Genomic DNA, 23,786 nt, shown 5'->3' on the forward strand with positions numbered 1-23,786 from the left:
CACCGGACAGTGCGCTGAAATCAGCGCACTGTCGGCTTTCTGGCAGTATATAACACTGCATGTGCCCAAAAGTGGTGAAAGGTCCTCTTTAAATATGGTAGATTGGGGTTCTGTTACAGATTTTGCATTGGGGCCCAAGAAGTGTAAGTTGTTTTTTTTTTGTTGTCAAAAGAATATTGCATAACACATACTTTATATACCATTACAGCACAACAACTGTGGTCATGGAAAACACAGGACAACTACAAGTATCTATGGCTCTCTTTCAAGACTCAAATTATATAACACCTTATACAGGATCTCAAGTTACGCTGACATCCAAGAGCAACTTGTATATTGGAATTCTTCTGAAAATATCAGATAGTTCTAAATATGCCGTGCGGATGACAAACTGCTATGCTGCACCCTCAATAAACTCCTCAACAAGATATGACATCATTAAGAACAGGTATGTATCTCAGGAACATATACTGGGGGATACTACTCATATAGATTGTATATGTTTATATATGTCTCATACAGTATTCTATGCTTTCCACTGCTTACATTCATTGCTTAGATGGGGATTCCTTGGCCCAACAAATTTGAAACGATATGATACTGAGGACCCTCCCGCCTCATATACAATACACTGGCTTGTCCACTTTTACATTTGTATCTTCCTTTCATACATTAATGAAAACAACTAAATTAAAAAGACCATAGACTTATCTTTGGGTTGAGTGGGACTGGCCACAACTTTTTCTAACGTGACTGGACACAAACTATAAAGTCCTTTATCTGTAAAATCAATAAAACCCGTATTTCAGATTAGCTCATAAGCTTCTCCGAGAACCACGGCAGGTAGTTAGTGGGCATGTGGGCCATAACTCCGTGGTCTGTTCAAGCACGGCCTACCACCATCCACTGTGACATCAAATGAGCCACTCAAAAACAGAAAAAAACACTTTCTTCTACTAATAACCCACCAGGAAACATGTTTTTCTGTCCATATCTGCTTAAAGGCAACCTTTATTTCCTGCCAATGCCCTTATAAACTGTAGCCCCTCCAATCTTGAAGGAAACCATTAGGAAGATACAGACTCCAGCTCCACTTCTTAAGATTTTAACCCTTACTGCTACCCAGCAGTCACTGGCCCTCATTATTCATATAATGGCCCCTCAAAATTATAATGCTATTGTTACACTTCTAGGACATTACCTATTGGAAAAAACAAGTGTTACTAACAAATTGTCACATTGTGGGGGGACTTAGGGGGCCTTTTACTGTGAGGTGCCTCTAGGAGGGCATTATACTCTGTAGGGGCCACTAAGTGGGTAATAAACCCTGTTGGGGTCACTAAGGGGGCAATACACTGTGCATTTATGGCATATATGGCATATATTGAACTTATGGGGCTTTTACTGTACATGATGATATATGCACTATTTTGTCACAAATTTTTGACCTGTAAGCAAGGGGGGTGGTATGTAAGTAGGGGGAATGACTATCACATTTTTTAGTACATGTGAAATTAAAATATTCTGGGAAAACCTACACACTGCAAGTCACACGTCCTGAAAAACATTCCCACTTGCGACCAGGCTTGATAATGATGAGGAACTGTAAATAAGATTAATGGAGGCCATTTTTTTGTGAGACAAATATGCCCTCTTGATGTAACTGGATGTAAATATTGTTTAGTAAAGGTTTTGATGCGGTGAAACTTAACCCTTAACCACGTAGATTAGCGTCTAGATTCACCAGAGAATTCTCTGATATTCTGGTGGACAAGACCAACTCGCTTACGTATACGTATCTGTTCAATCATTACTGATATCGGAGTGACTCCAGACGGGTTATGATTAGAGATGAGCGAACAGTGTTCTATCGAACACATGTTCGATCGGATATCACGCTGTTCGCCATGTTCGAATCGAATTGAACACCGCATGGTAAAGTGCGCCATTACTCGATTCCCCCCCACCTTCCCTGGTGCTTTTTTTGCACCAATAACAGCGCAGGGGAGGTAGGACAGGAACTACGACAACGGGGGCATTGAAAAAAATCGGAAAAAGTAATTGGCTGCCGAAATCAGGTGACCCCCATTTTAGACGAATAGTGGATTTCAAATCCGGGTCATATGAGAATGTGAACTTTGTGACTGTGAGACAGGGATAGCTGTACAGGCAGGGATAGCTAGGGATAACCTTTATTTATGTGGGAATGTTATTAAAAATAACTTTTTGGGGCTCTATCGGGTGTGTAATTGTGTTTTTTGTGAGATAAACTTTTTCCCATAGGAATGCATTGAGCAGCGTTGATTGGCCGAATGAGATACAGAAGACGTGCAGAGACTCAGCAGTGTTGAGCCAGTTCTGCTCAACTACACCGTGTGCCGGTCAGCACTGCTGTGCGAGCTCGGCACACACTCAGCTCTGCATCACCGCTGGCATTGGCCAGCGTTGATTGGCCAATATACAGTATCAGTATACAGAATCAGCAGAGCTGAGTGTGTGCCGGTCTCTGCACAGCAGTGGTGAGTGTGTGCACTCGCTCAGTTCGGCTGCCTCACCGCATACCCATAGGAATGTATTGGCCAGTCTCCAGCCAATCAGCACTGGCTCTGCAGGAGGAGGCGGAGTCTAAGGTCGAGCTTCAATGGAGACTGGTGTGGAGCGATCTTAGACTCCGCCTCCTCCGGCACAGCCAGCGCTGATTGGCCGAATTCTGAAGACTGGCCAATCAACGCTGGCCAATGCATTCCTATGGGAAAAAGTTAGCTTGCGAAAATCGCAAGCTGACAGGGATTTCCATGTAATAAAGTGACTTATATGCCCCCAGACATGCTTCCCCTGCTGTCCCAGTGTCATTCCAGGGTGTTGGTATCATTTCCTGGGGTGTCATAGTGGACTTGGTGACCCTCCTGAGACGGATTTGGGTTTCCCCCTTAACGAGTATATGTTCCCCATAGACTATAATGGGGTTCGAAACCCGTTCGAACAGTGAGCGGCTGTTCGAATCTGATTTCGAACTTCGAACATTTGGGTGTTCGCTCATCTCTAGTTATGATTTTTTTTTTCAGCTGCCCCAGCAAGCAAGATTCTAGCATTAATGTGACACAAAATGGAGCTTCTGTGAATGGACAATTTTCTCTTCGGCTCTTTGGATACGTAAAGAATTTGGATGTTGTATATCTGTACTGCAGCATCCATATTTGTGATACATTCTGCATACCTGTAAGTCTGAGAGTCTGGCACCAGAGTGGAACAAAGGCTCACCTGAATGTAACACTTCTTTTCCCCATGACAATGTATGCCTATTTTACTGAGATATGAATTTATTTCATAATATGCAAAAGCAATCTGGAGCTCCAAGGGTATCTCCATTGATCCAAACTGCTGTGCCCCACATTGCTCTAATATACCCCCTTCTCCCCCCTCCCTTGTTTTAGTGACAGTGCCAGGGAGCTATACTGAAATCTCAGCTGGTTCTGTATTCTTTCATTTTAGAGTAATATAGAGCATCAGAGCCTACTTTATTTACTGGGCCCCTCACAGTAAGCGCCCACATATAGTAACAGACCCATTTACAGGCCTCACAAGAAATAGTGCCCCTTATGCAGTTCCCCACACAATAAACTGCCCCTATAAAACCCCCGCACACAATATACTGCCACCTATACAGGCCCCATTATAGATTTTGCACTGGAGCCCATGAACTTCAAGTTAAACCTCTGTTAGTAGTTATGGTGGCTGGAAGTCTAAATCCGTAGGCCACCACATTGGATTAGAAGAGAGGAGAGAGGCTCCACACTGTACTCAGTCCCAATTAGTCTGCACTACTTGGGTACATTGACATGATCAATTTTTATGTGTTGGCCATATTTACCAACCTGCGCCTTACGCCAGGAGAGGGACTACTAGCAGTATAGTAGGAGTCTCTGCCTACCAGCGACATACTGTTATATACTGTAAGCAGTTCCACTTTTGAGACTAAGTGCAGAGTGGAGCAGTCATGTGAATGAACCCCTAGGGTATATGGGCAGCACAGGGGGAGGTGCTGTATTCGAGTACTTCCTTTTAAAGTCACTGTCAAGAGCAACTGAGAGACTTTATTCACATGCCAGTGTTTTGGTCCATGATTTGCGCTAGTGACTATGAGCCAAAACCAGCAGTGGGGACTTTTGTTTTAACCTACTGGTGGTTTTGGCCCATATTCAATAAATGGGTGCTATGCAATATTATATTCCCCTGCGGTCTTTATTGTTTTCACAGAACGGTTGCTTTAATGAAACTATCCCTTAAAGGTAAAATGGATGATTATTCATTAATTATATTTGCCTCAATTTTTTTTAACTTTTAGATCTGTAATGGAGCGAGGGCTCTGAGCGCCGGTGACAGTGAGACGACTGATGCCAGTTTGTATGTGGGTCCTATATATCTACAAGGTTTGTATATTTTATTATTATGTAAGCCGATGGCTGGTCAGGTAATGGAGGGGGTGTACATCTCATCCAGACTATTAAGGTGGGTGAGATGAAAAAACTCCAGAAAGGCTGCATTCACACTGAGTAACGCTGGCGTTTTTTGTGCTTATTTTTGCACATAGCACCGCGTTAACGCGGCGCTATGTGCAAAAATAAGCACAACAAAACCCCAGCGTTACTCAGTGTAAATGCAGCCAAAGAATGTTTGTTCTCAGCAGACAACTTTCGTCTGCTGAGCATTTCGGTAAATGCTCAGTACTGGGTTGGATTTTTAGGAATGGCAGGTAGGTTAGTAGTGGGACCTGTCATTCCACCCCCTCTCCAGTCCACACTTTGGGGATGTTCCAGCAGCGATTCAGCAGAGGGTCTGCTCATCAAGGGAGCTTAAGAAGCCAGCTTCAGCAGCAGACTTTGGGCAGAGCTTGGCTGGAGAGCCAAAGAAAGAGGTCGCTTCAGGTCGCTTCAGGTCGCCTCATGGAAGGTGCGGCGCTGCTTGTCCCTCACAAACACAGATCCCTCCTGCATAACAACGCTATGCCAAGCAACATGGCAACAAGACTCAGCTATCTACCATTTCTATACGGCCTAGCATCACCCCTCTTGCTCAGGGCACCAATGCTAATCCACATGGCATAGCACCTTCTCTAAAGGATGACACCACATACAATAGCATGCTTTTTAAATGATCAAGCACTCTGTACACCCCACAACATGGCTAGCACCTATTCTGTCCACAGGGAAATCCTCACTCACTGCTACTCTCACCCCACCATACTCTCATAATATGCATCAAGCGAAACTCCTGCTTATGCAGAAATCACCGAAGAAGCAGCCACCATTCCCTACTACACAACTTCTGGTGGGTATCCATTCTCAGTCTTGTCACCAACATACGGTTAGATTTCTCCCAGCCCGGATCAGCCCCAATGGGTACCCAATTTTACATGTGCTTTTTCAGTGCAGTCTTGCATATCATGTGTTCACTTCTGTCAGGGCTTATATAGCTTCTCCTCCCAGAACCAGATAATGGTCAAAGCCTGCTCAGCACACTTTCTAGACATAAATTGCATTTGTCAAAAATATTAACTCTTACATCACTATCAATAATGACTCAGCAAAATCTAGATTAATGGGTGTATTACACTGCATCTGTGGTGTAACAATACCATCTACTAGCCAATGTGATCATATTGTGCCTTGACAAATCAATACTATGGAGGTTTATATGGTTTATTATGGTTTTTATATAAAATGGGGAATAGTGTATAATGCTGCTTATTTAGGATTTCAGTGTTAAGGGGGTGTCTTTCACGATCTTACACAGGGTATTGTGCTCAACATGAGCTAATTCTATGTGATCTTACAGAACTATATGTGCATATATAGAAATATAGAGGGAAGCAGATTCCGGCAGTGGCGGGGATTGAATGGATTCAATGTCAGTATTGAAGAGGATGTGTGTAAGATTCAAAGGCAAGTCTAATGTCTTCAGGACATAAGATACCACAGATACAATATCCACCACAGCCATGATACACATTGAACCACAAACAACATGAAGGAGTGTTACTTAAATTGACCATATTATTCCTAAAAAAATATACTATAATTGTGGGCAAAAAAAAAAAAGTTCACATCCTTGTATACAATGCTGGCTGCAAGTTCATGCTGTTAAAGGGGTTATACTATGAAGAATGTTTATTTTTTCTTTCTAACTATGGTTTTTATGTATTGCAGATGATCGCACTGTTAGCTCACCCAACATTGGAGGAGGTAAGCATTTAATTCTTGAAGCTCAAAATGTTATAAAAAGTGATAAAAAGAAATTGTCTATTGGAAAAATATAAAACATTAAATGGGTATTCCAATTACAACAAGATACCCATCTATAAAGGATAGGGGAGTAACTAAGACTTACCTTACTATTGTTTAAGTGCTTCCTTACAAATTGTGCACCACGGTGGGTGGTAGTGTTGAATTTAAGGTGTATGGAAGAACTAGATCAAAATACATACAAATAGTAAGACAGCTGGCACAGGGGGACTTGAGGGTACACATAGGGAGCACAAAAGAGATACTATTGCTTCCAGAGTTCACAGATAGTACTAATATTTGGGGTACACAAATGGGCACTATTACTTGGGGGTGGACTAATATTTGTGGGAGGACACAAAGAAGAATTATTTCTTAGTGGGCATTATTTATATGTATTATATAGCACCAAAATTTTCCTTCAGCAATCTACAGATATTGTCAACCTTGCCCCAAGTAGGGCTCAAAATCTAAATTCCCTATCAGTATGACTTTGAAGTTTGGGGTAAACTGGAGGGACAATGTAACGTCTCTGCCTGTTCAGGTCACTGCGCCACCCTCTGCTCGCATGAGGCGGTCCAGGAGTGCAGTTTGGTTCCTTGCTTAAAGTTTTTGGTTGCACTGTGTGAACTCACCCCTAGTTCTGTGATTGAATTTCCACCACACCCATCTTCTGCCCTTGTTTGCCGCTGTTCATGAAGTGGTTAATTCTGGTCTTGCCATGTGATTGACATCCTGTCTACCTATTAACTCCAGGGCGGGTTCTTCCTCCCTATTTATGCTTGGCTCAGATTCACACTGGCGCTTGCTATTGCCTTGTGCGTACTGGCTTTTCTCTCGTGGTTATTACTTGCATTCTTAATCCTGACCTTGGCTTTTCCTATTGACTATTCTTTTGGACTTCAATTTGGCTCTGCATTGCTCGACTGTTACCGAACCCTGACTAGCTGACCTCTCTTTGTTGTTGTTTGTCTTGTCTGCATTTTGTGTTTCATATACATAGGAAGGGATCGTCTCCAAGTTGCCAGCTATTACCTAAACCGGCAAGAGGAAGGGACAGTGGGGGGCTTCAGCTTAGGGCTCACTGTCTCTTGTGCCCCTTTCTCCAGGGTTTCCAGCAGCTTCTGGGGATTTACTGCCCTAGGGGATATTATCACTGTGAGGAACAAAGGAGACAATGGGGAAAATTATCACTGTGTTGGACTGTTATTACATTTTAGAGCACAAAGCGGGTGTTATTACTGTGTAGGGTGCCCTGATCTTTCTCAGGAATAGAATCAAGATTCCAAGTGTGAGTGCAAAGACTAGTCATGGCTAGAAGAAGTTGTCATGATAAAATGGCTAGATATAATAGTTGAGGAAAGTGAAAGAGGACAATACCTGAGTGTCAAAAATGTTACAGCGCTCTGTAAAACTGGTATCTCACCATTATTTGGTGTCTGCATTGTAAAAGGTATAGTAATATGAGATGAGCCGCTATATTTAATCTTACTGTATTTAGAGAACACAAGCCATACAGACAGATGGATACAGGTTGTAGCTACATCTAATCTTCATAGTGTCTTATTATAACATCCTGTACTTTTTTCTTATTTTGTTTTAGGTGCATCCTGTATGGTGTCAAGCTTGGCTACTATTCTGCTATTCCTATCTGGAACCATGTTTTTTACATGTTAAGTTGGTCACATACCTTTGAATAGGAATGCATTGGTTTATGAATAATCTATTCCATGCTTGCCTGTGTATTCAATATTTAATATAATTACATTGTGATTAATATCTACTATCACAAATTATAATATCTATATACACTATGAATGATAATTACCAATGGAAACAAATGAAATAAGTCATAGAAAATGTTTCTGATGTTGTCATTAATATGAAATGTGTTACTATGAAAAAGACAAGCCTAAGGTTCTAAAGCGTATGTAATATGTATGTAATATCAGCATGTTTGCAGTGGCTTTAATAAAGGCTTATTGCCATTTATATATCTACAAGGTCCTTAAAGCTGAAGCTTTCAATGCAATATAAAGTATAGTACATTGTTTTTCTTGCTAAGAAGCATGCTAAGCCTTTCCTCGCTCGGTGTTTTGCCCTCAAGACTTCTTCAAGGGCAAAGACTAATGTACTTACTTTCCTTTTGTATAAAGTAATGTATAAAACAATAATAAAAAAATATAAACAAACAATATGTTAAGATCTGTTTTGTAAATATTCACGAGGTTCACCCGCCAGTTTAGCTTTCAATGAAACTTGTTTGCCCAATCCGGAAGTGTTTTTATTATACTCTGGGGTCTCTTTGGACAGTTGTGGCATTACAGACACTTATCTCCCATAAAAAATTAAAAAAGAAATCTCACTGCTCTCCCAAAAATCAAATTTCAATGTTCTGCAATGTCATATAAACATGGTATACAGAAAAAATAATTTCTTTACCGTCTTTATTGGACTTCTAGAGCCACATCATAAGCTGCTACAGTATCTCTTCAGCCTTCTGGCTGCACTCATACAAAATCTTCAAAAGTTCAGATTTTTGTCTTTGTATACGGTCTAGTCTCATTAGAATATCATCTAGAGCAGGGGAAAGGAACCTTTTCTGTTTGTTGTGCCAATTTAAATTACAAAATAAAACATAGGGCTGACTACCCCTATGCTAAAGTCATATACCCCAAACCATAACACAGAAGTGCTAACATGTGTTTACTGCTATTTCCTGGGACGCACCTGTACTTTCCCACTAGATGTCCTCAATTACGCTAGGTTCACACTTGTGCCTGGTATCCGTCAGCTTCGATCAATTTAATAAAGAAAATGGTTTGGTACAAAAAGGATTCCAAATGTTTACACAGCGGATACCCGAACCTGTCTTTCTAGACTGATTAGTCAATGGGTGTCCATTCAAAAAACTGATTGCTTGAGTCTGATTGCGTCCGTTCGTGTTCCTTCAATGTTAAAAAATAACAGATTGGTTGCTGTCCTTCTGGTATCCTTACCTTTTCGATGAAGAAAAAGTCCTGCAAGTCCTGCCCAAAAGAGCGGATACCAGATGGCAATGCTTCAAACACACAACTGTGGATGGCTTTTAAAACCAATTGAAATCAAAGGGTTTTGTGAACCAAGCCTTAGTGGTAAATGTATGCATCCAGAAGCACCTATTGGCGGCACCCTTAGGGTGGTGACACACTATGTAACTGTAGCTGCATTCAGCCGTAGGCCGCTGGTACTTTCACTTTGATGTAAAGTTGCGTTAACATGGGGATTTTTTGAACAAAACTGCATGCACTTTTATTTGAAAACTGCCTATTTTTTTTTGTGAAAAAACAGACCATTGTAGAGAATAAGGTCCCATAGCGGCCCCTCTACACAGTATAATGTCCCATGGTGGCCTTCACTCATTATAATGATCCAAAGTTGCCACATCACACAGTATAATGCCCCACAGTGGCCTCTTCACACAGTATAATATTCCATAGTGGCCCCAAAGAATTTTACAACATTTTCAGATTCAGCTGCACCAGAAATGTTTGGGATTCACCACTCACGCGTTATCATACTGTGGGATCTCTTCAGACCCTGTAAGATAATAAGTGGAAGCACAAGAGAGGTTATCAAACTTAAAAAATAATGTTACCCACCTTCCATGGACTCAGGTGTGATTCCTTGTTTTCTTTGGCGCCTCTGTCTGATATCAGCAACCTCTGATTGGGTCTCAGGGGTCACATCATTATGTATTATGATGCTCACTTAACGCCTGGGACCTATCAGCAGTTTTTATCTTGTTTAGTCCAAACAAAACTGCTGGGAAACTGTTAGAGAATTAATAGTACAGCAATTCCCCAGTAGCTGTTGAACCCTGGAACGGGAAACAAGGGACAGTGAGCCCTAAGCTGAAGCCCCCAGTTGTCCCTTCCTATTGCCAGGCCCTATCCTACGTAATAGGCAGCAACCACAAAGACGTTCCCTTCCTGTATAAGTGATACACAAAACGCAGGCAAGACAAACAACAACAAAGGGAGGTCAGCTAGCCAGGGTTCGGTAACAGTCGAGCAATGCAGTGCCAAATCGGAGTCCAAAAGAATAGTCAGTAGGGAAGCCAGAGGTCAAGGATTAGAATACAAGTAAATAAACAGCAAGGGAAACCAGCAAGCACAAGGCAATAACAGGCACCAGTGTGAATGTGAGCAAAGACAAAATAGGGGAGGAAGAACCCACCCTGAACCTGACAGGAAGGCAGGCTGTCAATCACAGGCAAGACAAAATGTAACCACTGAATAGACAGAGACAACAAGGGCAGAAGACGAGTGTGATGCAAATACAATCACAGAACTAGAGCCGTGTTCACACAGTGCAACTAAAAACTTTAAGCAAATTATCAAACTGCACACGCCTCTTGTGCCGCAGCATGCGAGCAGAGGGTGGCACAGAGACCTGAACAGGCAGAGATGTTACAGAAACATTTGGGCTGGCACCCCTTCAGGGACTTGGGCTTCTATGCCTGGGAAATATGTTTCAATTGCTAATCTTGACATGCCGTTGGTTGCTGACCCCTGTAGAGTGACCAACCTAGAGTGTCGCCCTCTACTGTTCGACTGGCGGAATCACCATTACTTTTTCAGTTAATCATATTAAAGGTTATATGTCCTTCAAACTTCAACTTCTTTCTACTGGAATTAATCACAATATGACTAATGTTTTTTATGGCAAAAGAAGTATTCTTCATTCTTTTGCTTTGGTTCTGTCAGTGCTACAGTAGCAAAACAAGAAAAAAATCCTATAATGTATGTTTTATAGCATGAACTGATAGTTGACTTAGCTTATGGTTCATATTTTACTTTCTCGTAAAAATTGTAATTATGTGGTTTTGCAAGTTTTGAGCTGTTCAAGAGATGTATAAATATTGCCACCTCTTTTACATGAGACAGGTACAGTTGGATAGACATGATCATGGCGCATCACATTATAGGCTTACTTCTGATATTATGCACATATGCACCAGGATGGTCTACAACATTTTCATCTACTACAGGAACAACATCTACTTCATATCCGTTATCTTCAAATTCCAGTGGTATGTATGCCAAGATGACCAAGTGATGTAAATATCTTCTTTTACTGTAACTTATAAAGCCTTTCCATGTCATAATATCATGCTTATTATCAAATCTTCAGGGCCAAGAGTGCTACAGACCTTATCATTTGATTTTCAGCTATTGTCCTTTAAAAAAAAAAAAAAAAAAATCTAGAGAACTAAACAGATATAAACTATAAACTAGAAAACTAGTAAAGACTAATGTATCATTTATTTCATACTAGCTGGTACCCGCGACTTCGTCTGCGGTGATTGTAGCAGTGGGTATATACAGGCGTGGGTAAGGTTTTCGTACTGTGTATAAGGTATGGGATATGAAATGTAACTTTGTATCTTGTTGTTGCTGTAATTCAGACAATACATGAGACTTTTGTGTTGCAGTTACTTTGTATTTGAGCTGCTATATATACGGTGTTGTGAGAAACTTTACATAGTGACTTTGGGACAGAAGTATTTGAAGTTAACCCTTTCCCGCCGATGGCATTTTTTGATTTTGGTTTTTCGTTTTTGACTCCCCTCCTTCTAAACCCCATAACTTTTTTATTTCTCCGCTCCCAGAGCCATATGAGGTCTTAATTTTTCTGGGACAAATTTTTCTTCATGATGCCACCATTATTTATTCTATATAATGTACTGGGAAGCAGGGAAAAAATTCAGAATGGGGTGAATTTGAAGAAAAAATGCATTTCTGCGACTTTCTTATGGGCTTTGGTTTTACGGCGTTCACTGTGCAACCAAATTGACATGTCCCCTGTATTCTGTGTTTCGTTACGATTCCGGGGATACCAAATGTATGTGGTTTTATTTACATTTTGACCCCTTTAAAAAATCCAAAACTACGTTAAAAAATTTTTTTTTGAAAAGTCGCCATATTCTGACAGGCGTAACTTTTTTATACGTCCGTGTACGGGGATGCATAGGGCGTCTTTTTTTGCGGGACCGGGTGTACTTTGCAGTTCTACCATTTTCGGGAAATGTTATTGCTTTGATCACTTTTTATTCAAATTTTTATCAGAATCAAAACAGTGAAAAAACGGCGGTTTGGCACTTTTGACCATTTTTTCCGCTACGGCGTTTACCGAACAGGAAAAATATTTGTATAGCTTTGTAGAGCGGACGATTTTGGACGCGGGGATACCTAACATGTATGTGTTTCACAGTTTTTAACTACTTTTATATGTGTTCTAGGGAAAGGGGGGTGATTTGAATTTTTAATCCTTTTTATTTGTTTTTATTTTTTCTTTAACTTTTTTTTTAACTTTTTTTTTTGCATTTATTAGATCGCCTAGGGGTATTGACATGGGTGGGCGGTGTCGCGGATTGTTAGAGCGGTGGGGGTCGGCAAACATGGCTGCTCCGGAGCGTTATAGAGCGCCTCCTGGAGTATCGTTAAGGTGAGGGGCAAAGTGGTAAAGTATATGTATATGAGATTGTGTGGGGTTGCTGACCTCTGCTGTAGAGGGCAATAGGAATTTTGTGGCTTGCTATGGTCCAAAGTGTGTGAGATTGCAGAGATGGTGGTGTGAGTTTGGGTTTTGTGGGGTTCCTGGCACAAACGTATGTGCGCTATTGTGACGAAAAGTAGCCTATTGCGCAATCGGGTGTATTAACTATGTTTGTGGAAAATTTCAGCCAAATCGGTCGAGCGGTTTTTGCGTGATTGAGGAACAAACATCCGAACATCCAAACACACACAAACTCACAAACCCACAAACTTTCACATTTATAATATTAATAGGATAAAATGCAACATGCTTATTATTGAGCAACCAATATGTACTTCACCCTCTGCAAGGAAAGCTGTTAGTCCATAGCAAAGGAACATTTGAAAAACATGAATTATATTCAAGTACTTGGGTAAAAATTTATAATCACCACATAACCCCTTTGTAGTCCTCACCAGTATAATGCCCCCTTGGTGGCTTCCACATAGTATAGCGTCCTCTTGGAGCCACCACACATTATTATGCCTCCTTAGCATCTTTCACTTAGTATAATGCCCCCTCAGTGACCTTCCCCCTGTTTAACTCCTCTCTATTGGCACAAACTGACAATAAAAGGCCCCTTAGTAGTCCCCCTCTATGGCACCAACACAGTATAACTGCTCCTTAATGACCTCCACACTGGAAGATTCTTACTTGCAGAGTAAAATGCCCAATTCGCGGTCCCCGCACCATGCCATTCATCTGCAGTATAATTTCTCCTTAGTGTCTCTCTCACAGTATAATGTCCTCTGTGCATCCTCACACTGTATAATGCTTTCTTAGTCTTTCGTACACAGTATAATGTCCTCTTATCGGCCTCCACAGTATAGTGGCTTCACTGTGTGATGCTGCCTTGTGACCCTCACATACTATATCGTCCCTTTAGTGTCCTACTCAAAGTAAAATGGAAATAATAATAATACTCACCTCACCCTATTCACCCAGAGCAGGTTCCCTACACTCTGCTATCACTTCATTGCATCTGTCTGCATCCAAGCTGCAGCAGCAAAAGGTCTGAATGGTGGGACTGGGGGCCGATGATGCCCTGTATCCCCAATGTGTATAGCTCTATTTGTGTCCTGAGGTTTTGTTACATTTTACTACTTTTACAAAAGATCAATTCCATTTTTGGAATACAAAATGGATTAGGGGCACCCTATTTGGACACCGATAAGATTTTTTTTTTTTTTCCATTGATAGAGCTGTATGAGAATAATTGTTTTTGTGGAGTGAGTAGTAATTTTCATTGGTGCCATTTTGTTGTGGTACATATATCTTTTGAGCACTCTTTATTCCTTTTATTGGAGAAGGTGAAGGAGACCACATTTCTGGTATTGTATATATATGTACTGTATATATAAGTGTGTGTGTGTGTATATATATATATATATATATATATATATATATATACTAGAGGGAGGACCCGGCTTCGCACGGGTATATTACATGTTATGTTTGTGTAGTGGCCCCATAAGAATTGTCCAATTTTGCACTGGTGTATTTTGTATGCGGTTTGTATGTCCATAAGCGTCATGTGATTATGTGTGTCTCATTTTGAATGTCAGTGAAAAACCTGTGATCAGTTGTTATGGATACCTGGAGTAAAGCTGTATCTAATCCTTCCCAGTGTAGTACTGTGTTTAGATGCAAGTATCCAATCCTTGTTGGTGTGGTACTTTGTGCAGATGCACATATCTAATCCTCCCCGTGTGGTATTGTGTGAAGAGGCGCGTATCTAATCCTCCAGTAAGTGAAACTGTGTGCAGATGCGCGTATCTAATGACTCTGGGGTGTGGTACTGTGTGCAGATGCGCGTATCTAATAGTCCCCCATGTGGAACTGTGTGCTGAGATGCCTATCTAATTCTCTGGCATGTGGTACTGTGTGCAGAGGCCTGTATCTAATCCTCCAAAGTGTAGTACTGTGTTCAGATGCACGTATCTAATCCTACGGCGTGTGGAACTGTGTGTAGACGCACGTATCTAATCCTACAGCATGTGGTACTGTATGCAGACATGTGTATCTAATCCTATGGCGTGTACAACTGTGTGAAGATGCGTGTATTTATTCCTCTGGTGTGTGGATCTGTAAGCAGACGCACATATCTAATCCTACAGCATGTGGTACTGTGTGCAGACCTGTTTATCTAATCCTCTGGTGTGTGGAACTGTGTGCAGATGCACGTATCCAATCCTCTGGCATGTGGTATTGTGTGCAGACGCATGTATCCAATCCCCCGGCATATGGTACTGTGTGCAGACACGCGTATCTAATCCTTCGGCGTGTGCAACTGTGTGCAGATGCACGTATCTAATACTATGGCATGTGGTACAGTGTGCAGACCTGCTTATCTAATCCTCTGGTGTGTGGAACTGTGTGCAGATGCACGTATCCAATCCTCTGGCATGTGGTATTGTGTGCAGACGCGTGTATCTAATCCTATGGCGTGTACAACTGCGTGCAGACGCACGTATCTAATCCTCTGGAGTGTGGAACTGTGTGTAGATGCGTGTATCTAATCCTACAGCATGTGGTACTCTGTGCAGACATGTGTATCTAATCCTATGGCATGTACAAATGTGTGCAGACGCACGTATCTAATCCTCTGGAGTGTGGAACAGTGTGTAGATGTGCGTATCTAATCCTACCGCATGTGGTACTGTGTGCAGACACGCGTATCTAATCCTACGGCATGTGGTACTGTGTGTAGACGCGAGTATCTAATCCTACGGCATGTGGTACTGTGTGCAGACGTGTGTATCTAATCCTATGGCGTGTGGAACTGTGTGCAGACGCATGTATCCAATCCCCAGGCATGTGGTACTGTGTGCAGACGCGAGTATCTAATCCTATGGAATGTGGTACTGTGTGTAGACGGATGTATCTAATCCTCCCCCGTGTGGTACTGTGTGCAGACGCGCGTATCTAATCCTCCCCAGTGTTATACTGTGTGCGGAGACGCGTATCTAATTCTCTGGCTTGTGGTACTGTGTGCAGAGGCATGTATCTAATCCTCCCCTGTGTGGTATTGTGTGAAGAGGTGCGTATCTAATCCTTCGGCGTGTGGAACTATGTGTAGACGCGCGTATCTAATCCTACTGCATGTGGTACTGTGTGCAGACACGTGTATCTAATTCTATGGCGTGTACAGCTGTGTGCAGACACGCGTATCTAATCCTCTGGAGTGTGGGACTGTGTGTAGACGCGTGTATCTAATCCTATGGCATGTGGTACTCTGTGCAGACGCGTGTATCTAATCCTATGGCATGTACAAATGTGTGCAGACGCGCGTATCTAATCTTCTGGAGTGTGGAACTGTGTGTAGACGACTGTATCTAATCCTTCAGCATGTGGAACCGTGTGCAGACACACGTATCAAATCCTTCAATGTGTGGAACTGTGTGCAGAAGTGCGTATTTAATCCTCTGGTGTGTGGGACTGTGTGCAGACCCGTGTATCTAATTCTGCGGCATGTGGTACTGTGTGTAGACGCGCGTATCTAATCCTACGGCAGGTGGTACTGTGTGCAGACGCATGTATCTAATCCTATGGCGTGTACAACTGTGTGAAGACACGTGTATCTAATCCTCCCCTGTGTGGTATTGTGTGAAGAGGCGCGTATCTAATCCTACGGCGTGTGGAACTGTGTGTAGACGCGCGTATCCAATCCCCCGGCATGTGGTACTGTGTGCAGACGCGTATCTAATTCTATGGCATGTGGTACTGTGTGTAGACGCGCGTATCTAATCCTCCCCCGTGTGATACTGTGCGCTGAGACGCGTATCTAATTCTCTGGCTTGTGGTACTGTGTGCAGAGGCATGTATCTAATCCTCCAAAGTGTGGTACTGTGTGCACACACACGTATCTAATCCTCCCCTGTGTGGTATTGTGTGAAGAGGTGCGTATCTAATCCTTCGGCGTGTGGAACTATGTATAGACGCGCGTATCTAATCCTACTGCATGTGGTACTGTGTGCAGACGCGTGTATCTAATCCTATGGCATGTAGAACTGTGTGCAGACGCGCGTATCTAATCCTCTGGAGTTTGGAACTGTGTGTAGACGTGTGTATCTAATCCTACGGCATGTGGTACTCTGTGCAGACACGTGTATCTAATCCTATGGCATGTACAAATGTGTGCAGATGTGCGTATCTAATCCTCTGGAGTGTGGAACTGTGTGTAGACGCCTGTATCTAATCCTTCGGCATGTGGAACCGTATGCAGATGCACGTATCAAATCCTTCAGTGTGTGGAACTGTGTTTAATCCTCTGGTGTGTGGGACTGTGTGCAGACCCGTGTATCTAATCCTCTGGCATGTGATACTGTGTGCTGATCTGTGTATGTAATCCTCTGATGCGTGTATCTCAGTTTGGATATCAGTGTTGTATTGTGCATGTGGAGTGACTGTGTGTATTACAGTTGGAATATGAGTGAAAGTCTTGCAGGTTTGTATTGGCTAAGAGGGGGGGGGCACTGTGTTTGGAATGCTGTATCTCAGCGAGTTGGAGTCTTGCCTTAAACCTTCCCAGATATCTGAAGTATCTCTGTACCAAATTTGGTGAAGATCGGTCCAGTCGTTTGGTTCGCATTAGAGAACAGACAGACAGACGGACGGACGGACGGACGGACAGACAGACAAGAATTCATTTTTATAATATATAGAGATTTTTGTAAAAAAGTACAAAAATGCAGGGCACTCTGCACACAGCCCAAGGGCATATGAAAACCATAGAGGGCAATACTGATATAATTAACAGCACCTAATATGATATACAATTTAGATGTTCTTTGTTATACACATTTGAGGTAAGGAAGGACATCTGTATACACCATAGAGTCAACCCTTACAACTGCTACTGTATGTGGCCATTTGTAAGACTTGGCCGAGCCCTGGTTGGTTTCAACCCTATTCCCTACATTACTTATGGCTAGAGAAAATTGTTCATTAGCAAAGAGAAGAGAGAGAAGGCAAACAACAGGCAATCCTTGATGTCAAAACCATTCACCTTAATGGAGGGTGCAGTTTGATCTCCATTTATTATGCACTCAACTGATTGTTTTGCTGTTTTTATATGGGTGAATAACCTTGCGGTTCTTTTTATTTTTAGGTTATTATTATGACAACAGCAGCAGTGGATATAACGTGACTTGTAATGACGCAAAAGCAGGTACAGTCTATGCTAGATCTTAGATAAGATACTTGTAGATAAGAAAAAATGTAATAAACATGCAATATTACCGCTGTCCTATATATTGGTAGTCTATGCTCAGTGATCGGTTAACAATTGCAAATATATAAAAATACTCTATAAACACATGACTACATTCTACCTATGATTTATATGACATAGAGGACATTACCAGCAACTTCCTCCTAGAGTCCTAGATATATATCAGATCCACACCCATCACAGCCTATTTTTTTTTTTTTTTTTTTTTAAATGTAGATTATGAGCCCCATGTAGAGCTCACAATGTACATTTTTTCCCTATCAGTATGTCTTTGGAATATGGGATGGAAATCCATGCAAACACGGGGAGAACATATAAACTCCTTGCAGATGGTTTTCTGCCCTTGGCGGGATTGGAACACCAGGGCTCCAGCGCTGCAGTGCTAACCACTGAGCCACCGTGTGGCCCCTCCATCACAGCCTATTTTTTTTTTTTTTTTTTTTTAAATGTAGATTATGAGCCCCATGTAGAGCTCACAATGTACATTTTTTCCCTATCAGTATGTCTTTGGAATATGGGATGGAAATCCATGCAAACACGGGGAGAACATATAAACTCCTTGCAGATGGTTTTCTGCCCTTGGCGGGATTGGAACACCAGGGCTCCAGCGCTGCAGTGCTAACCACTGAGCCACCGTGTGGCCCCTCCATCGCAGCATATTTTTTACAGGCAATTTTTTTTTTAGTTTTGGAAATAAAATTTCAGTTACCCAATTCAGGATAGAGGAAGTCCCCTAACTCCAGAAGTCATTCAATTGGTCAGTGTTTGCAGAGTGTCTCTCTCCTTCTAAAGGACCAGACCCATTTATTTTAATGTCTATTATACAATGTTTAATTACCTATATGGACCATTATAACTAAAGGGATTTAAATGGTGGACAACTACTACTGACACACATATATAGTAGCCCATATACTGTATTATATGTAATAATTATATGGCCCATGTAGTCTAGAATCAGAGTTGACTCTTTGCCTACAATAGGCGGCATCATTTATTGTTGCATTTATTGCATAAGTTATCCAGATTGTGCCTGTACCTACTTGTTGGTGTTGTTAACATTGTAAAATTACGAAAGTGAACAGGAAGTATACACTTTAAAGTGAATGCATTTATACAAGGCATATCACCCAGCTTTTCCTGGTCGTTTTTTGGAAAGATTCCATATTTCATGAATAGAAAATATAAAAATCCAGATAAATAAATACAGACTTACTAAGACGGACTATCTCTTTAAATCAGTGCCTTACTCCCATTGCTCATTTCAATATGGGATCAGCCATTGATATCTCCTATTTGATTCAAAATCTTTGGTGGCTGCAGTTTAACCCCTGATATATTATTGCAGGAAGGTTGTATTCTGATAACTAGGGGGTGGTATTCTGATAACTAAAAATTAGCACACCAGCTCCCTCTCGGAGGAGGTAGCTATCAGAATAGCGCCCCCTGATTACCAGAACAACTGAGTTTTTATTTGGTCTTGTATATTTAATCATGAAATAAGAAATCTTTTAAAAATATAGAAATAAAGGTTTAATTTTATAATGGGGTTTGGTGTTAAGGGAGAATTTGGGCCTTGGTTGGCAAAAAAAAATAGATATCAGATTCCTCCCAAAATACTAAACTGGGCTCTATTTTTGGTATATAATTTGGAAAAAGACACAGCTATGGGACAAGCAGAAGTTGCAGCCGCATCCAGACCTAGGTGTCTCAGGTTATACCTTTGCATGCTGAATCTGCCTCTTGGTTCTGCAATAATAAATCACCCACTTAAATAACTTATATAAGATTAACAGAACTAAGCTTGATACTAAGCTTTCTGATAGAGAGCTCCAAGGACGACTACCCATTCCTACTGATACATGTGGGTACAAACGACACGGCAAAAAATGATTTACCAACTATCTATAAAGACTTTGAAAATTTGGGGAAGACAGTGAAGGAACTGGATGCGCAGGTAGTATTCTCATCAATCCTCCCAGTTGATGGTCATGGCATCAGGAGATGGAATAGAATACTAGAGGTAAACACCTGACTTCGACGGTGGTGCAGAGAGCAAGGATTTGGATTTTTGGACCATGGTGTGAATTACCTCTACGATGGACTCCTTGCTAGAGACGGGATACATCTCACAAAACCTGGGAAAAACATATTTGCCAGAAAACTTGCCACACTCATCAGAAGGGCTTTAAACTAGAAGAAGAAGGGATGGGAAGAAAAAAGAAAGACAAGAACATGCAGCTAAAAGACATACTAAACAAGGTTACTAGATGTGGTAAAGAGGACCCAACACAGGATACTCAGAAGGAAATTACGAAAAAGGATGCAACAGAGCACAATCTGAAATGTTTTTACACAAACGCACAAAGCATGGGAAACAAACAAGGAGAACTAGAGCTGATGATACACAAGGAAAACTATGACGTCATCGGCATCACAGAAACCTGGTGGAACGACATGCATGATTGGAACATACAGATGGAAGGATACAACTTATTCAAAAAGAATAGAACTAATAAAAGAGGGGGTGGAGTTGCATTGTATGTTAAAAAAGAACACATCTCCACAGAAATTACAGTTTTACAGAATGATAATCTACTGGAAATTATTTGGGTAGTAATTCAAGGGAAAAACAATGATAAGGACATCATACTAGGCGTTTATTACAGACCACCAGGACAGACAGAAGACATGGATGAGATTTTTTCACAGCAAATGACCACGCTCTCAAAGAAACATGAAATAGTGATCATGGGAGACTTCAATTACCCTGACATTCATTGGGAAACCCACACAGCCAAGAGTAAAGGCTCCATCAAATTTTTATCCTCTCTAGCAGACAACTTCATTGCCCAGCTAGTAGAAGAAAACACGAGAGGTACATCCATTTTGGACCTAGTCCTAACCAACAAAGAGCACATGGTTAAGGGACTACGGGTAGCAGGGACACTGGGATTCAGCGATCATGCTATACTTGAGTTTGGGGTTGCAAGAAGAAGAAGACCTGAGAAGACACAGACTTCAAGGCTCGACTTTAGCAGGGCAGACTTCAAGAGCCTGAAGGCAAGGGTTAGCAGAATTCCATGGTGCAAAATTCTTAAGCACAAAAATGCACATGAAGGGTGGGAAATCTTCCGTAGGGAAATCATTAAAGCACAGGAACTAACAATACCTAGAAGGAAGAAAAATGGGAAGCACCTAAAAATATCAGGATGGATGACCAAAAAATTACATAACCTGCTAAAAAGGAAAAAGGAAACATACAAAAAGTGGAAGATGGGAAATATACCTAAGGAAGAGTACACAGCAGTCTGCAGACTCTGCAAGACAAGCATCAAAGGAGCTAAGGCTGAACACGAATTGAAGCTTGCAAAAGAGGCAAAGAGTGAGGTAAAAGCAAAAGAAAAGTGAAGGAGACCATTGGAGTCCTGAAGAATGACAAAGGAGAAACAGTTAACATGGTGGAACAGCAGGTGGAGCTACTAAATTCATATTTTGTATCCGTCTTCTCCCAAGAAACTAATGGAAATATCGACATTAATGGTGATGGAGATAAGGGGAAGGAGGACTCCAAGCTGACTATAAGCGAAGGTCTGGTAAGAGAGCACTTAGCCAAGTTACAGGAAACCAAGTCCCCAGGACCAGATGATTTACACCCTAGAGTCCTGAAAGAGATAGCAGAGGAAATAACAGAACCCCTTGCTATAATCTTCGGTAAGTCATGGGAAACAGGAGTGGTCCCTTTAGATTGGAAAAGGGCAAATGTTGTCCCCATCTACAAAAAGGGGAAAAGGGACGATCCAGGAAATTACAGGCCGGTAAGTCTGACCTCGATAGCAGGAAAAATCTTTGAGCAAATTGTCAAGGAACATTTACTTCGGTACCTGGATGGGAAGGCATTAATTAACCAGAGCCAGCACGGCTTTATGACCAATAAATCTTGTCAGACTAACCTGATTTCCTTCTACAACAAAATCACTGAATGGTTGGACCAAGGGAATGCCGTGGACATAGTATATCTTGACTTCAGTAAGGCATTTGATAAAGTATCACATAACCTTCTTATTGAAAAAATGATTAAGTATGGCTTTGACAAAAAATCAGTTAGGTGGATTCACAACTGGCTTAATGATCGGGCACAACGAGTAATACTAAATGGCTACACATCGAACTGGAAGAAAGTCAAAAGCGGGGTGCCGCAGGGCTCTGTTCTGGGCCCAGTACTTTTTAATATCTTTATAAATGATCTGGACGATGGAATTATTGGGGAACTCATAAAATTTGCAGATGATACGAAGATAGGAGGAATAGCCAACACTAGAGAGGAGAGAGAGTGTATTCAAAAGGACTTAGACACACTGGAACAATGGGCTGAGGCGAACAAAATGGTATTTAACAGGGAGAAATGCAAAGTTCTACATCTGGGTAACAGAAATGTAAAAAACATATATAGTATGGGAGGAATAGAACTAAGTGATAGCATAGGGGAAAAGGACTTGGGCATAATAGTAGATCACAAATTCAACATGAGCCAACAGTGCGGTGCTGCTGCAAAAAAGGCTAATAAAATTCTGGGATGTATTAAGACAAGCATTGAATCTAGATCAAGAGAGGTCATTATTCCGCTGTACTCTTCCCTGGTCAGACCACACCTGGAATACTGTGTACAGTTCTGGGCGCCTCAATTCAAGAAAGACATCGATATATTGGAGCAAGTCCAGAGAAGAGCAACCAAAATGGTGGAAGGTCTGCAAACCATGTCCTATGAGGAGCGGGTAAAAGAACTGGGATTGTTTAGTTTGCAGAAGAGAAGGCTGAGGGGAGATTTAATAGCAGTCTACAAATATCTGAAAGGTAGTCACAGTGCAGAGGGATCTACCCTATTCTCATTAGCACAAGGAAGTACAAGAAGCAATGGGATGAAACTAAAGGGAAAGAGATACAGATTAGATATTAGGAAAAACTTTCTGACAGTGAGGGTAGTGAGAGAGTGGAATAGGCTGCCACGGGAGGTGGTGGGCGCTCCATCAATGGAAATCTTCAAGCGGAATCTGGATAAACATATAGCTGGGATGATTTAGGAAAACCTGCACTTGCAGGGGGTTGGACCCGATGGCCCTTGAGGTCCCTTCCAACTCTACCAAAAAAAAGTAAGTAAAAAGAGTTAAAAGGTCAGAAGGTCCATAGTTATCCATAGTTATTGGTCCTCCCGGCTTAAAAATACCAACCTTTTGCTGCCCCAGAAATGGACCATCAAAATTGTGAAACCCACAATTCGACTCAGGAAGGTCACCAAGTCTACTATGACACCTCAGGAAATGATGTCAACACCTCTGGAATGCAACTGGGACAGCAGGGGAAGCATGTCTGGGGGCATCTAATAAGCCCAAGTCACAGTTTTACCCCAACATCACAGCCTATCAACTACACACTTTCCACACTCAAAAAAAAAACTCTATCAGGTTACATTCACATGGAGTAACGTGCCGCGTGACCTGGCACGTATACGCCGTGTGAGATTTTGAGCGCCATATATGCTCCCATTGATATACGCCGCAAAATAACGCGGCGTATACGAGACTAACTCCCATTGAAATCAATGGGAGCGTATACGACGCTCAAAATCTCACACGACGTATACATGCCAGGTCACAGCATAGCGACGTGCCGCACTTGCCATCAGGTCACCGAAG

General features: G+C 41.7%; 2 protein-coding genes across 2 annotated transcripts in view; both read left to right on the plus strand.

Annotated features, from left to right (window-relative positions):
* LOC142217243 (uromodulin-like) overlaps nt 1–7,958 on the plus strand; it is a 78,567-nt gene extending 70,609 nt beyond the window's left edge. Inside the window, exons 14-18 of the mRNA XM_075285437.1 lie at nt 209–448; nt 3,066–3,219; nt 4,346–4,430; nt 6,207–6,242; nt 7,885–7,958. Coding sequence (XP_075141538.1) covers nt 209–448; nt 3,066–3,219; nt 4,346–4,430; nt 6,207–6,242; nt 7,885–7,958 — 589 coding nt within the window. The remainder of the gene's footprint in view (nt 1–208; nt 449–3,065; nt 3,220–4,345; nt 4,431–6,206; nt 6,243–7,884) is intronic.
* A 3,273-nt stretch (nt 7,959–11,231) lies between these two features.
* The window catches only part of LOC142217244 (uromodulin-like), a 73,598-nt gene continuing 61,043 nt past the window's right edge, over nt 11,232–23,786 (plus strand). The window contains exons 1-2 of the mRNA XM_075285438.1: nt 11,232–11,355; nt 17,971–18,030. Coding sequence (XP_075141539.1) covers nt 11,232–11,355; nt 17,971–18,030 — 184 coding nt within the window. The remainder of the gene's footprint in view (nt 11,356–17,970; nt 18,031–23,786) is intronic.

This window comes from Leptodactylus fuscus, chromosome 8 (genome assembly GCF_031893055.1).
Source record: "Leptodactylus fuscus isolate aLepFus1 chromosome 8, aLepFus1.hap2, whole genome shotgun sequence".
NCBI lineage: Eukaryota > Metazoa > Chordata > Amphibia > Anura > Leptodactylidae > Leptodactylus > Leptodactylus fuscus.